Raw genomic sequence first — 14,905 nt, 5'->3', positions numbered from 1 at the left:
ACAAGACCTCCGATTTGAGCTGAAGGTTAGCGATAATTGATCAGCTCTCCACATGCATAAGTCGAGATAGTGGTAGTGGGCATTGCTTTCACTACACCTACTTTAGTTACACTAAGAACAAGGCCTGCGCGTGCCGTCCAATTCACCTTTCAGCATTGGAAAGCTGCACGAACCTCTCGATGGAGGGCACTGTTCCCGTTGAGCCAGATCTTGGTCTTATACAGATCTATCCCCCCCTTGGATGTAAACAAATACGACATGCCCTTATTCACTGTCGAGCTTCGCTGACGTCGCAGAATCTTCCGGAACTATATCGCCAAAGTGATAGAGGAGCGAACTGTACTTGCCACTATTCCTGTTGAGACCAACACGTTTACTCCATGCCATTGCTGCGATGAGATGCTTGGTCTTCTCATAGAAGTTGAGACCCATCCAGCTTTCCGCCCACTCTTTCTTGACCACGATTGTGGTCTTCAGACCTTCGTTCGGACAACTGCTAATGGTGATCTGAGAAATGCAGTTTTTTGCGTAGAAATTCCAGCAGGTGTTGCGATGGGTGTTGAGGAGCGAGTTGAACAAGCTGTTCTGGCGGAAGTCATTGGCGTCCTCGTTGAGAAAGCGTACAATCAAGCGTGGCGCCCGAGCGATGATTTTGACCAATGGAAGTATGTTGACGGAAAGACGTGTTGCTAAAACCCTTGGCCTCAGCAAAATGATATTACCGACCGCATCGTCATAGGTGCCCTGTTGTGGATCGACAAACGTGGAGATATACTGATCGACCTGGTAATATGGAAATGCGATCGTGGTAGTTTTGAGATAGATGGGCAAGAATTCATCGCGGATCTGTCTACAGGTTCGTGTGAGACCTAGGAGCGTACGATCTTGAGCGATATAGTCGATGTTGTTCTTAGTGAGGCTAGGGTGGTGCGAGAGCTTCACCAAGATGCTCTGCTCAGCTGCATACTCGTATATGTAGTTCCGGAGTTCTTTGGATCTGATTAGCAACTGTGAAATCTGGTTCCGAAATCTTAACTCACCCCCAGATAAGTCCAGAAAGCCGATAGCTCGACCTTGACAAGGCGGAACGGGCGTGGGCGCAACAGCTGCGCCAGAGTCACTCTCGGTTTTTTGCATGGTATAAGTGGCTTGTCGTGTAATAATCCCAAGGTAATGGGCTCCTTCAAGTGACTGCGAAGTAGACCGAAGAGATCAGAGAACCGAAGTGAGTGAGAATAGCAAGAGTGGTCTTGGCAAACCACCTGACGCGGAAAGTGGGTCCACAACGAGTGAGGAAAGTGCGTTTGCGTTTGCGCGAGTGAGAAATTGATATGAAAGCTAGGGTTTGTAATTCAGAAGATCCCCACGGCAGGAGCATTGGGGCCTCTAGGACATAGTATTGCACTCATGGTTGGGATGGAACCATGTAAAGCGTACCAGAATCAAGGAAAGCGACCCAACCAAACCGTAGACATTCAATTAATGTGAAAGATCTACGAGACCGGCTCGATTCGATCTTGTACCGTAAATCGTTTGAGACGTTTAGTATCTGCGTTAATACAGCCGTATCGTCGTCCAGATCGTCCTCGACGTATCATTCGTTCAAGATACTCAATATACCTCACCAAAGCCCTTTCTCTCGGCGTCTTGCATCTTGTCAATCTCTGTCTCGCCAATCTTCTTCTCTTCCTCACCGGCTTCCCTATCCTCCTCACTGTTCTCGACAATCATGTTGCCTTTCAACGCTTCCGTGAGGATTGGTTCTCCTTCCTTCTCCTTCGCAAACGCGGCGTCATCGCTGGTGGCATCGCCGTCGCCCAGTCTATCAGTCCTGACGCCGTTACCCATGCCAGATTCTTCTTTCCAACTCTGCTCTGTCTGTTTGCGCTGTAGTTTGCGTTCTTTGGATTGTCTGCGCTGCGTAGAGCTTGCTCGGAGGAACTTGCGGTGTTGTATTTGTTGCATGCCCGGGAAGTAGTCGGAGTCATCAGAGAAGCCCTCGCCTGGTGTCTTGTGAGGTTGTAAGTGGCGGAGGACGGCTGCGGTTCTCGGTTGCGCATGGCTACCTGAGCGTGACATGGACGATGTCGCTTCCCCTTCGTCACTGCTTGTAGCGTCATTGGACGCATCGTTTGGAGACGCTGGCGTTGGAGGCATTTCCGGCATGGTAGCACCCTTAGTACTCTGCTTCCGCGAAAGCTTCGCCGGCGACGGCTCGTTGATAATGGGGGCGTGTTCGGTCTGCTGCGCTGCAACTGGGTGGTCCTCCTGTTCGCTTTCTACAGGCTCCATATGTGAGACTGCCGGCGGGGGCAGCTGTTGCGATTGCCCCATGTACTCCATAGTGTTTTTGCGCATCGGTCGACGGGGGTAGTTGATCTTGTCATGGTCACATCCGTTGACGCATCCTCCCCATCGGCGCGTGGGTATGGTGGGAGACGCAGTGATGCCTCCTTGGCCCAGTCCAGTCAAAGGTGTGGCCCTGCTCGGCGTAGATGAGGTGGCGCTTTTTGTCTCTTCCTTCTCCTTCGCAGCACGACGCTTGAGTTCCGACCATGTTCGTAGCTCGTTCTGGAGAATGTATCGGCCGTTGTTCTCGCTTCGCTTCATAATTATGAATTCGCAGTGGTTAACGTTACGGAGATCCTCGAAGTACTCGACCGACCAGTGGTACCTGGAGCATGTTAGTTCTGGACTGTTGAACTGTTCATTATGCGCCTCACCATTTCATAAGGAAGACACGCGACATCAGCCCGTGTGTGACCAAAACGCACACGCTGGGAAAGTTGTCGTCTTGAAAAGATCTCCACAAGCTCTCGTTGAAGCCACTGACTCGATCGTACGCGTCAGCCGCACTCTCGCCATCAGGTATACGGTAGAAGAAGTGCCCATAGTCGGCCCTCTCCTGCCACATGCGCTCCATCTCGGCCGAACATGGCTGGAAATTGCCAAAGTCCTGTTCGCGTATCCGGGGCTCTTCGAAGACGGTTATCTTGTTGCGGGGAAAGGGCGATGGTGTTGGGTCGTCGGAGGTCAGAGTACGGAGTATGCCTTCGGTCGTCTCGCGCGTGCGACGGTAGGGTGAAGTGAAGAACTGGAGGGTGTCGTCTGGCTTGAGCAGAGACCGTAGCTGTCGTCCTGCCTCTTCTGCCTACAACCACATGAGTTAGTCATGCCGTCTCAAGTCGAATGGGAGTGGGGGCGCACCTGGGTCCAGCCATGCTGGGTCAGTTTCACTCTATGGTCGGGAATGAACTGGTGGATGTCGCGATTCTTATTTCCCTCTGACTGGGCATGGCGGATCAATATGATCATCTGCGAGGGAGTTAGCCATTGGCCTTGGTGGTATTAATAAAGTGGACCTACGCGGGGTTTCCCCATGGTGAAGAGAGTGGGATGTGTGTATGGTGTGGGTTTGGAAGACGATGTAAGTGTAGTGGATATTATGGTGTACAGCCAGGTGTCTTCGAGGCAAGAAGAGAATATGTACAGCTGTGCAGGGAAAGTGCGATCAAGGGCGTTTCATGTGCAGCTGCAAGCCCAACGATAGCGGCGACTTCGCTGGCGCGAGTGGCTCGTTCGGCCGCCCGTAGCGCCCCCGAGGTGTTCGCCGCAAATGCTAGCGCGTCATCCCTCGCGACTGTTTCTTGGCCGTCATTCTTCACCACTTTTTCTGCATTGCGCGACACCACACGTACACGCTGCTACTGCCCACGTTATCTTTCTGAAGTCGCATCACTCCGGGCAACCACAGACGACGTCATAAACAAATTATCGCCCCCCTGCCAGCTTATCATTGGCCAGCGCTTCGCATCTATCTCTGTGGACTCACCACAATGTCTGAACCCATCCCCGAATCGATACCCACCTCCGCCGATCCGCGCTCGCAGCGCCCAACGAAGAAACGCGCGCTTACTCCCCGCTCCGCGCAAGCCTCGGAAGTCGAGGCTCTCTTCGCGAAGCCTGATCGTGACATCTACATCCCAGGCTCCAGCGCACTAGCCAAATCCTCTCTACCCCCAGAAATCGTCGCCAATGTACAAGGTTCCAGTGCCGGTGCGGGAAGTGGCGAGTTCCACGTCTACAAGGCGAGTCGGAGGCGCGAGTATGAGAGGCTGAGGATGATGGACGAGGAGGTGAAGAAGGAGGAAGACGAAAAGGAGTTCGCCAAGCGAAAAGAGGAGCTGGAAAAGAAAGACAGGGAGAAGACGGAGAAGAATCGACTGAAGCGTGAGAAGGCGCGACAGCGGAAAGAGAAAACCAAGAAGGGTGGAAAGGGAGGAACAGGCAGTGAGAGGGATGGGACACCAGTTGCAGAGGATGGCAAGACAAAGAAGAAATTGGCGCCGAACGCCAATGTGCCAAAGACTGGCACCGACGAGGACGCAGATGGCAACAACGAAGGCGGAGAGGTCAAGAATGCGGAAGAGATTGGACTAGTCATCGAAGACGACGACTGAGTGGCGTACACACAGTCCGGAAGAATGGTTGCATGAGTGGAACAATAATCGTTTTAATTCAGCAAAGCTCCATCAAGAGCTGATGGAGACACTCTTCACATTTGGGCCAAAAGGTGCGATGACATGGATTTCTCACAAGCCTGGTGCTAACGCTCAATGCAAAAGTCTCCTTACTATTGTCGCAAGCCGTTACACAACCCTCTATCCTATGCGACCCTCCATAGCAGCCACGCTTTCTTCATATATTGCCCGTCGACTGTCGTCAGAAGCATTTGCATCAAACATCTGCAATCAGGGCTATGTTGCTTGTCAAGGATTAGCGGCACAACAGGAGAATTATGCAGGTGCGGCCCGGCAAAGTTCACGGCTTTTCCCATTCCAACCAACCATAACTGCTGGGCATCGCAGGACCTTGACGGCTTCATCTGTCTGGTTCACTGGCTCATTGCGACCGCATTTCATCTACTCTCGACAAAATCCATATGCTTCTTCATTTACCAATCAAGTTTTCTGCGACCAACGGTCGGGACTGCCTACCGGAGTCGAACTCCGATGAGATGCGAGAATGCGGGGAGTTCAGCGCTGCCCCTCACATCAATTTACCTCATGTTCGATCTTGATTAGTCTTTTCGAGTCTCGCCAGGTTTTCTTTTGCTGCCCAAAAAATGACGTTGTCCTCAGTTGACATACCAGGTGTCTAAATACGCCGACTTACCGACATCCTCTGAGTTTACGCCTCGAGACCCACAAAAACTGCTCCTGCTAAGTTCTGCATGAGCTCACGACTGACCGTCGTGGCGGAGACCCGAGCCGCATAGGAACGACTCGACGTTACTTTGTTGTTCACAGCCAGAGAACTATCCCGAGATCGGCTAAACACCCTGGCCGCCTCTATCTAGGAGAGACGCGTCCTCGATCTTAGTACCCAAAGTAAACAATCTCGATTCCATCCCCGTCTGGTTGCATGCAGTATCTATCGGCATTTGAGTACCATTGCTTCCACACGGCTCTACCTGCAGGCCTCTGGCAAGTCCGATCCAACGAGACATCAGAGGCCTCAGGCCACACGCTTAAGATCACCACTACCATTGGATCGTGTAGATGAGCTGTTTCAAACATTACCCTCACAGCGGTTGTACAGCCTGTTTCTGCCCTGACTCCAAAGCTTAATTAGACAACGGACCCGGCCACAAGCAACCGATAAATTGGTCACTGTGCTACCCTCCATAAACACCCTGGCGCGACGCTCTCTGCACAACGTGTACGCAACGTCATATTCTCTCAACATACTCGATCGGCCCCAAACCTCCGCGAGTGAAAGAATTCTCCGAACTCTAGGCTTTGATAGCCGGGCAAATATAGCGTTGCTGCGTCGTTATACGGGATATTAGGATTCATCAACGTGGGCTTGAGGGCGGAGGAACAGGGAAGAAAAGTAATCTACGCTGACGCATCGTAGCCAGGTACGCGTATGCTCTGGAAGATGTGGAGACTGGGGGTTCGCAGGAGTATAAGAGAACCTCGTGTCAGAAGTTTAAATCGACATCAACGAACAGTTTCCACTTTACTCACTAACTGAACTATACATCCGCACATTATGAAGTTCACTGCCGTCCTCCTCGTGGTCACTGGGTACATCACCCTTACCAAGCCACTTCCTCAACACCCCAACTAACGCCCCCCAGCGCCATCGCCGCCCCCATCGTTGAACGCCAAGCCACTCCCTCAATGCCCGTCGGCATCCCGCCCTTCCCCACTGGCCCCCGCCCCACCGGTCCCATGCCAACACCTCCCGGAGGATTCCCCGCGTTCCCTACTGGCGCTCCTCCCTTCCCAACCGGCGGCTTCCCTGGCTTCCCCAGCTTCTCAGGCGGTGCGCCTCCGTTCCCTACTGGTGGCTTCCCCAGCTTCCCAGGTGGTGTTCCTCCCATGCCGACTGGAGGGATCCCTGGTCGGCCTAGTAGAGGACCAATGCCGAGGCCTACGAGGAGTGTGCCGGGCTTTTGTGAGTAGATTGTGTTTTTGGAGAGTGTTGGATCTGTTTCTGATTGTTTGTAGCGCCTATGCCTATGCCTACGCCTGTTGGGCCTCCGGCGTAGATGATCCCAGCGGCTTGGGTGGAGAATTGGGGTATTGGTTGAAGTCTGGCGGAAGAGTGTGGTGGATTTTATTGTATATAGTTCGAATGGAATACGATTGCGAATGATCTTAAAGCAAGGCGCAGTCTCTTGCCAGCGTGAGCGCGTGGTGATTATTCCAACTCAATGTCTTCAACCGTCCATTCGCCGATCTTGTCTCCAGGCTGGATCTTGCTTGAAAAGTGAGCCATGTGTTCGTGTTCGACGAGAGCAGGAATATATGCTGGGCAGATATGCCAGTATCTCCCGCTAGCTTGCCTTCGAACAATGACCGGAAAAGAAGATCCAAGTACGCGCCAAATATCATCATCTTCTCTGATGTTGCATTCCGGTATCAGACCGAAGTGTTGACTGTCTGTTGTGATGCAAGATCTGTGATACAAGCTTCGCAAAACATCTCGAATCGCGGCCCAAGCAGGCTCGTTACTGTTCTTGAGGGGGGCCAGCAGATCTAGAATCTGATTTGCTCCATAGCTTAGGACTCGACTCGCCTGCTCTGGAGTCCTTCCAAGTTCCCAAAGATACGATAGTCCAGCCTGGATAGATTCAGCACCATGACTTCGACTGAGATGTCGACCGCGAATAACCCGGGAGAAGTCCTGCGGCAGACCAGTATCAGTATCCCCAAGATATTGTAGTATGTATTCACCGAGCGAAGACTGCCAGAATCCAGCCATAGTCGTTTCAGTCACGGGCGTACCTACATCAAAGCCGATGCATTGCCGCACTGAACCCACTTTCATACCTCGAATGCACAGTCTCAGATTGTGCATATCGACAGATTCCAAAGAACACTCAGTGTGTTCAAAGTGCTCTGGCCCATGATCCGTACCCAAAAATTGCCCGTTTTCTACAGGATCATGTCCCATCCAACTCTCTGGAATCCACGTTGGATTGGAAGTCTCACCATTTCGAAAGCTCATAGCCAAAAATTCGAGGTTCTGGTGCTGGCTAATGTGGTATGCGGCTGCATTTGCCATGACCTGTGCGTCAGTCTTTTTATAGTCGACTTCAATGCCTCCTTCTTCGTAGTCTTCAGCCAAGTGCATAAGAGCATACAGGCGATCTTGACCTCTGGACACTCCCATATAAGCACTCGTGGTAAGAATATCGATAAGCGAATGTCGGCGCCTCCGGTCACCATGAACAGCAAACATCTCGTTGCTATAAGGCCTAGCTGGTGGCCCTCTCAATGTAAATAGAGTATCGCCGCTCCATTTGCTGATATGGTTACGGAAATCGTCAAAGAAAACAACATCTATGGCTTCCTGAAAGCTTGCAACAGTCATACCGTCGAAAGTAACGTTCATGCAGTGTAGCATGAGTTTTTGTGCATTAAGAACCTCTTGCTGTCTACCAGCATAAAGGCAACCGCATCAGCTGATACTCTATAGTCAGGGAACCGTTAATCCACTTACATCCAAATACGATTCCAGTATCCATTGTTAAACATCGGGACCAGAGGATCCCAGAAGCTGGGCTCATCATCCAGGCCACAAAACTCGGCCTTTGGTTTGAATTTGAAGCTTTTAAGAGCTGCTACAGCCGCGCTCTCTTCGTCGAGAGATGGTTCATTGATCCAAATCCGCACACAGGAAGCGTTGTGGTAAATAGACCGCATCATGGCGACCTGTTCGGCTCGTTCCTCAAGACTATTCTGATTAATGCATATCGCATCAACCCATATCCTTAGTGGCTCTGATCCTGCGAAGTCGCGCAGATATTCCAATGCTCTGGTCAGATTCCATGCCGTCGGTATAGCGGCGCCGTCCACAACGACCTGATCGGCCTGCGTCGCATCACCCCACATGTACGACAGCGCATCGTACACAAAGACACTGTCAACGTTCGCAATGATGAATCTGCCTAGGAAGGGATCCGATCGTTGACCAGGCTGGAGTTCGAGGATGCGGATGCAGCGGGGTTCGAGAGGCTCGTAGGGAAAGCGGGGCAGTGGGTCTGCGCTTGCGTCTCCGGAGCGAAGCTGGCAGTAGCGTCGGCCCTCCTCTTCAGAGTTGTCGTCGATCATTTCGCAGGGTCGGTGCGATTGAACACAATATGGCTCGACGTCGGAGTATAAGATAAGTAGAATGAGTGTTGAAGATGCAAGGAAAGAGAAAGCTGGCCTGTCAGCATGTTGGCAGGTGTGCGGGGTCAAGCGAAGCCACGCCTGGCGAGACGAGGCTGAGAGAAAAGAAGGAGTTCTCGCGCGCGTGGCAAATGTTGTATCGGATACATTGACTACTGATAAAGGTCAGACTACTTACTCAGCTACAGCGCGCCTTCCAATATAGCTCATGTCAAGTCAACTTTGCGACACGTGGTCCATAATTTTGAAGGGCACGGATGACGAATCTCACGGAGACTATCTCGCAGCATTGTGCCCAGATACGCTGATACAGGTATGGCTCGTGAGGCTATCGACCTCTGGAGTTGCAATACCAACGCGCTCTCAAGATCGTCAATGCCGTCCTCGTCGAGGTTGATATCGAGCACGAATCACTGTAGCGAGACTACAGCCCTGGATATTACCATAAATGAGACTAGATACGGAAGCGATTAGATACATGTAGTATCCAAATGACGGGCTACCGACTAGTAGCTAGCCAGACACTCCCAAATACCGGGTTTAGAAAACATCGCCCTAATCGGCATCTCGACCTGGTACTTTCCGTCTGCTGTACTTCTGATCTTTGCGTAACCCTCCTCAGCTATGACCTCACCCTTGTCAAAGTTAGAGTCAGAATCAGACCCCGCCTCATCGTCGCCGTCGACAAATGGAATGTCACTGCTCCCAAACATGCTTCTGGCCAGGGCCTTGAGCGGCGCATCCTCTTCTACCTTATTGGCGTCTTTCCCGTGGTACTTCAGTCCCAATTGTCTGTCGACTATTTCCGTGCCTCTGAGCGAGGAGACTGAGCCGTAATGCTCAAGGAAGAAGTTCCGTCGGCGACAGCGTCCACAGCGTTTTTCGATGTGATTTTTCTCTTTTAAGCACTCCGCGCGGAGGCCTACCAACAGTAGGTCCATTTCGCGGTCGCGATATACGTCGTTCAAGGAATGGTGATGATGAATTTTCGACAGCACGGCACTTTTATGCATATCTTCAGATTCCCAATTCTCGTAAAAGCCGAACAGCTGACAAGTGTTGCTAGCGATTAGCTGCCAAGCTACCGTCAAGTGATTGCGAGAAAATTGCTGTGCCAGACACTCGTCGCCGACCCAGACCTTGCGGCCTTTGTGCGGCTCGTTGTATTCGTGTTTCGAAGGTTTGCGAATGGCTTCCTGGATGCAGGCCCATACTTTTCGAAGCTGTGGTGCGAACTCTGGGTCATCTAAATCAATTTTGCCACGCCTGTCTTCATATTCCGCGGCCAGCTTGAGGACATGCAAGCCTATGCCTGGATGCGGGTCGTACATGAGCGGCTCAAGGATAGGGTCTCCGGCCAGTTCCAATAGAATATCTTTCCAGATATCTCCGCAGATCATGTACATCGAAATCCAGTCGAAGTACACATTCTGCATCTCGCCTTCTATGAAGAGAGACAAGTCGCGAAGCAGCACAGGAGAGCCCTCTGCCGGAACATCCTCGAACAGTCGAACAATTCGGCGAGTGTCAATCTCACTTTCAACCCAATCCGGTGATGCGCCCAACTGGCGTGCTAGTTTCCTTTGTTCGGCTTTGTCGCACAGCAAGGCATTGAGGTTACCGGCAAGCTCGTCCACGGACTCGTTGGTGTGGTCGCTCCATCCGGTCATCCGATCCTCCAGAACCGGACTTAATATGCTCGTCTTCTGGAACATACGGTTTGTGTTTTTCGCCTCGGATTTTCCACGGCCGTTCGCGCGCGGCAGTTTGTTGCCATAAGCAAGGTTGAGTTTGCGATATGCCTCGTCAAGGGACTTGGGTTTCCCGCCGTAGAAGACGTGATTTGGATCTTGGGAGTAGAGGACGTATTCCATGTCAGGCCAAGCAGGATCGTCCGGATAAAGCAGTTTTCCCTAAAAGTTCTCGTTAGCATTTTCCTTTATTCCATGCTACTATGTGTATCGTTGGAAATTCCAGACCATTTGAATGAAGACAGTTATGGCTTTCTGAATTGTAGGCTCCCATTAACCTTGAAAAGAACCCTAGAACTCGAAGAAAACGATCCGACAAGACTAGCTTACGTACCGCAGTGTATATATGACCCAGGACGCACACAAGGCCACTGAGCTTCTCGGTGTAGAACCCGCAATCATGTAGTTGGAGGTAGAAATCGTACTTGATCAAACCGCAACGTATGGGGTTGTACTTGACGGCAGGAATGTCGGCGTGCTCCACAAGCTGGTGATACACTTGCAGGGTATCATTACACACCTCGCGTTGAAGCCCACATGGAGTGCCGGGTCCATACCACGTCTTGAATGGGGCCTTCCAATCATAGAACTTCCACCATAATTCCATCTCATCACGATGACACACTCGAATGTTATTGAACGGGACATTGTTGCCCTCGCCCTCGCCCATTCGATAGTCCATGATGTCCTGGATGTCGAGAAGGGTCTGGATGCCAAACGTCACCCAGATAGGGATGACTTTATCTGTGAACATCAATTTCATACCGCGAGTGACCTGGACAATACATAAAGTCAGTGTGTGACTCATGCAGTTCCTACTGAAAGCCTCTTACTTCATCCTGTGCCCAGAACCGATTCTGGTTTGAGGAGTATACTCGGAACTCTTTGGCAAGTTTGAACGTCCGCATGATGTCCGTGACCGAATCCGCACCAATCGCTTGAAGCTCCTTTTCGTTAGCGTCAAGATACGGGAATTTCTTGACACGGTTCACACAGAATCGCAGACCTGTGTAGACGGGCCAGAAACACCAGTTAGCGTGAAGTTTATCGTAGTCGTCCTTGTTTGCCTTGACGGTAACATCCGAGGGGACCACTAAGTTCTGAATACTGACACCATCTGGCAACGGTCGGTAATGGTGATACAGGAGCGCAGGGAGGCACCATACAGGAAACTTTGATGCTGGGTATTTCGAGGGACGCTTAAGAAGAAGGTCGAGTTCGCCCTCAGCCCGTCTGACAAGATCTATCGCGGTATTGCTGAGGAGACCCGACAGAATGTAGTCCCGAGTAAAGTCCGTTGATTTGAACCAGGAATCTTGTACTACCTCTTGGATTTCATGGATCCCTTTGAGAAACAGGTGTATTGCGAAAAAGAACTCCTCTTCGGCGTCTTCGTCACTCTGCTCGATCTCCGCTGCGACGACCGGCGGTAACTTGGGTTCTGGTTTCACATTCTCTGTTGACAAGGTGTCGGCAGCCTCTTCAACTGGCAGCTTCGTAAATCGATTATGGACACCATCGCTCTTCTCTGGCTTGGTGACTTTGGCGACAGGAGCTAAAGGGCGCAAGATTTCCTGAACTCGTGACAGTATGTTGATGAAGTGATGATGTCCTTCGTCTGCAAGTTGATTTGATCCGTAATAAGCTTGTGCCTCTTTTCTAGCTTTGATAGCTCTGCCAAACACTGTCAGCAGTGGAGATGGTACTTTGACTTTCTTGACTTGTTTTGCGATAGCCTCGGCGATAGGTACGAAGTCGACGGTCCGGATGTGATATTCAGAGGGCTGCTTTTTGGCAGCCTCTTTGGCCTTCTTCCTGTCTTTGCCTTTCAGGCGTTGAGACTCTGACGGCGCAGACGCCTGTATACTACTGAGACTGAAACCGATCTTTTTTGAGGCTTCCACTAGCCAACCGGCAATGTATGCTTTTGTCGTGTGAGCTGCTTTACCCTGGTGGCTTTAGGCATGGTAAAAGACGCACCTGTATCCTTCTTGTATTGGCGATAGGTCGCCGAGAGAAACCCATGATCAAGAGTCGTCGACATCTTGCAGAGATGAGAGAGCGAAGAGCGCGGGTGGATAAAGAGTCGTGGAACATCAATGGTTGAAGCTGCTGTTTCGAATGAGCGGAGTAGCGGGACTTCGGATGGACCTAGCGTCAAGTGGAGCTCCCGGCATGCTAATTCGCTCGATCAGTGGATACCAAGGATCCTTCCTGTTTTGGAGCCGGCAATTAGATCAGACGTGCGCGTAGTGGTAGGTGGTTTATTAAATCGGTGATGCTTCTTATTCGAGAGGATTCAATTGCATGAGCGTGGTATGGGTGCCGGAAACTGCAAATCGTTTCGGCGAAAGGCCGTCGCAGTACCACGAGATGGGCAGGGCCATTGGAGACGAGCCCCCAACTACCTAGACCATGAAAGCCTTCGGGTTTTTCAGAGACAGCAAATGCAACCAGGGCCGAGTGAGCCAAGAGCTGGACTTAGTACGGAGTAGACAGAATACTGGAGATGCACTGAACAGAGAACATTGACGGCCGGCGCCGTTAGCGTGTCCGTGGGGGTGCGGGGTTAGGCGAATCTCGGGCATGCAAGGCAACCTTGGAATGCAGTGAGTAGATGATTGCTACCTTCCTCCAAACACTATGCTCATACGACCCAAATGGATGTGCACATAAAATTATGGAGGTACTCGGACCTGCGTGATGGCCTCGGTGGAGGTTTTCGTGCCGCGACTTGCCGCAGCTAATTAAAAAAAAAGGCGGTACCTAGGTAGGCACAGGTTACTCTAGGAACTTCTCATTCGCCTTCGACGGAGATCTTTTGACAGGTAGACACATCCCCGAATGCTGTATGCATTGCCTGGTCTGCTCTTCTAGTGGGCGAGCTGCTCGCATCGTTCCGAGGTCTTTATCTACTAGGCAGCGTGGTGTACAACCTTCCCAGGTGTACTTTTGCTATGTGAGTCTGATCCATCAAGCACTACACACTATGTTAGTGTTTCAAAGCTGACTTCTAGGCTTTCAGAGATCCGTCACATGTGTCGTATTCACGGAGTAGAATCGGATCGTGTCCAAAGAGCGGCAGCTGAGCACTCAGCCTCCGCATCTTCCCCACATCTCACTAGAGTCTTACCTCACCCGACAAGCGACTTCTACAGCTATACTTTACGTCATCCATTGGGCAAATCACGGAAAAGTCAAAAGTAAGAGCTTTAAAACCAAAATAGAGACGGCTCTTCGGCATTTCGACACATCATCAAGGGGCTGACAGCTGAGCGGTGGTGGCTGATGTATGCTTAGCTCCGTCGCACACGAGCTGCATCAAACCAAAAGCTGCACGCGTATTACACATCTTGGACTTTGGTGTCGATGTGCTGCTATGTGTGGTAACATCGGTTGGTTGTGTAGACGGTCGCCTGACCGCACCTTTCGCGGTTTTCGTCTCGGCGAACAGGATGCCTCCACCAAACCGAGATCTTACGAGAGAACTATCGAATCGAGCCCTTGAATTACTCAAAAGCCAACATGAGCTGAGCGCAGTACCATCTCACGAACGTAAGATCTTTTAAAAGCCCCTCTTACGATGCTACGGGGAGGCACTGCTAAGGCGGAACATCGTAAGCATCACGAGCTACAACTTCAGGCTACAGATGTGCGAAGTATAAGAAGAGGGGCCGTTATCACTAGAAACAGAAGCATCTCATCGCACAACCAGAAACAAACACCAATTCTGTCCAAGCTTCTACTCCCAATTTCACCTTCACCATCTTTCCGAGCATTCATTACAACAACCTCCACCAGATTACCAAACAACTCTCATCATGAAGGCCTCAATCATTCTCGCATCTGCTGCTACTCTCTTCGCCTCTGCTCTCGCAGCTCCATCCATCGCCCGCAACGCACCTCTCACCTTCACCGTTCAGCTCGCCAACGAACAGAGCGGCAGGAACGCCAACCGCGATGTCATCGTTGGCAACGGCGCTATAACGCTCGGTCAGCTCTTCGGCGATGCTCTCGGCTCCCAGGTCCTGGCCACTTCGCTCCAGGCTGTCACCCCTGGTGCAGGCGGAAACAACGTCAAGTGCGAGGTCAAGAACCCCAACTATCCTGGACAGACCTTTGCGCTCAACGCATGGAACACTTTTATCGACCTCGACGGGAACTCTAACGCTGCTATTCCAACCGACGTTACATCGTTCACCATCGAGTGCAAGGTATAAACGTCCTCTCGTATACCGCTTAGCAGTATGCCGGGCGCCGTTTCTTGGGGCGCATGAAGCGAGGTGGTCCGTGATAACGTTCCTTTCTTTGTGTGATGTATTTTGAAAGCGGCTTGGGTATATTATCTTGATGTTCAACAGTGGTGTATACATCCCTCCGTCCGTGTTATGGGAAGTAGTACAGCTTCAATAGCTAATATCACTCATTTGTGGACGCGCAATGTGGCTCACGATGATGCACCTTCAA

The 14,905-nt window shown here is 51.3% G+C and overlaps 5 protein-coding genes across 5 annotated transcripts; 2 read left to right on the top strand and 3 right to left on the bottom strand.

The window, feature by feature from the left end:
* Positions 1 to 264: 264 nt before the first annotated feature.
* Positions 265 to 3,315, bottom strand: J4E83_003844 (uncharacterized protein; the record flags this gene model as incomplete). Its single annotated transcript, XM_049330777.1, has 4 exons — positions 265 to 1,008; positions 1,621 to 2,674; positions 2,724 to 3,151; positions 3,208 to 3,315. 4 exons carry the CDS (start codon positions 3,313 to 3,315, stop codon positions 265 to 267), a joined length of 2,334 nt encoding a protein of 777 aa, XP_049190194.1.
* A 521-nt stretch (positions 3,316 to 3,836) lies between these two features.
* On the top strand, positions 3,837 to 4,460 carry J4E83_003843 (uncharacterized protein; the record flags this gene model as incomplete). The annotated part of the gene is made up of 1 exon (XM_049330776.1): positions 3,837 to 4,460. One exon carries the CDS (start codon positions 3,837 to 3,839, stop codon positions 4,458 to 4,460), a length of 624 nt encoding a protein of 207 aa, XP_049190193.1.
* Positions 4,461 to 8,012: 3,552 nt separating this feature from the next.
* On the bottom strand, positions 8,013 to 8,627 carry J4E83_003842 (uncharacterized protein; the record flags this gene model as incomplete). Its single annotated transcript, XM_049330775.1, has 1 exon — positions 8,013 to 8,627. One exon carries the CDS (start codon positions 8,625 to 8,627, stop codon positions 8,013 to 8,015), a length of 615 nt encoding a protein of 204 aa, XP_049190192.1.
* Positions 8,628 to 9,193: 566 nt separating this feature from the next.
* Positions 9,194 to 12,463, bottom strand: J4E83_003841 (uncharacterized protein; the record flags this gene model as incomplete). Its single annotated transcript, XM_049330774.1, has 4 exons — positions 9,194 to 10,600; positions 10,773 to 11,213; positions 11,272 to 12,387; positions 12,419 to 12,463. 4 exons carry the CDS (start codon positions 12,461 to 12,463, stop codon positions 9,194 to 9,196), a joined length of 3,009 nt encoding a protein of 1,002 aa, XP_049190191.1.
* A 1,625-nt stretch (positions 12,464 to 14,088) lies between these two features.
* J4E83_003840 (uncharacterized protein) lies at positions 14,089 to 14,658 on the top strand (the record flags this gene model as incomplete). The annotated part of the gene is made up of 2 exons (XM_049330773.1): positions 14,089 to 14,097; positions 14,215 to 14,658. 2 exons carry the CDS (start codon positions 14,089 to 14,091, stop codon positions 14,656 to 14,658), a joined length of 453 nt encoding a protein of 150 aa, XP_049190190.1.
* Between the last annotated feature and the right edge of the window lie 247 nt (positions 14,659 to 14,905).

This window comes from Alternaria metachromatica (genome assembly GCF_023757995.1).
Source record: "Alternaria metachromatica strain BMP 0045 chromosome Unknown scaffold_6, whole genome shotgun sequence".
NCBI classification, from domain to species: domain Eukaryota; kingdom Fungi; phylum Ascomycota; class Dothideomycetes; order Pleosporales; family Pleosporaceae; genus Alternaria; species Alternaria metachromatica.
This window is presented reverse-complemented; position numbering and strand designations above follow the sequence as displayed.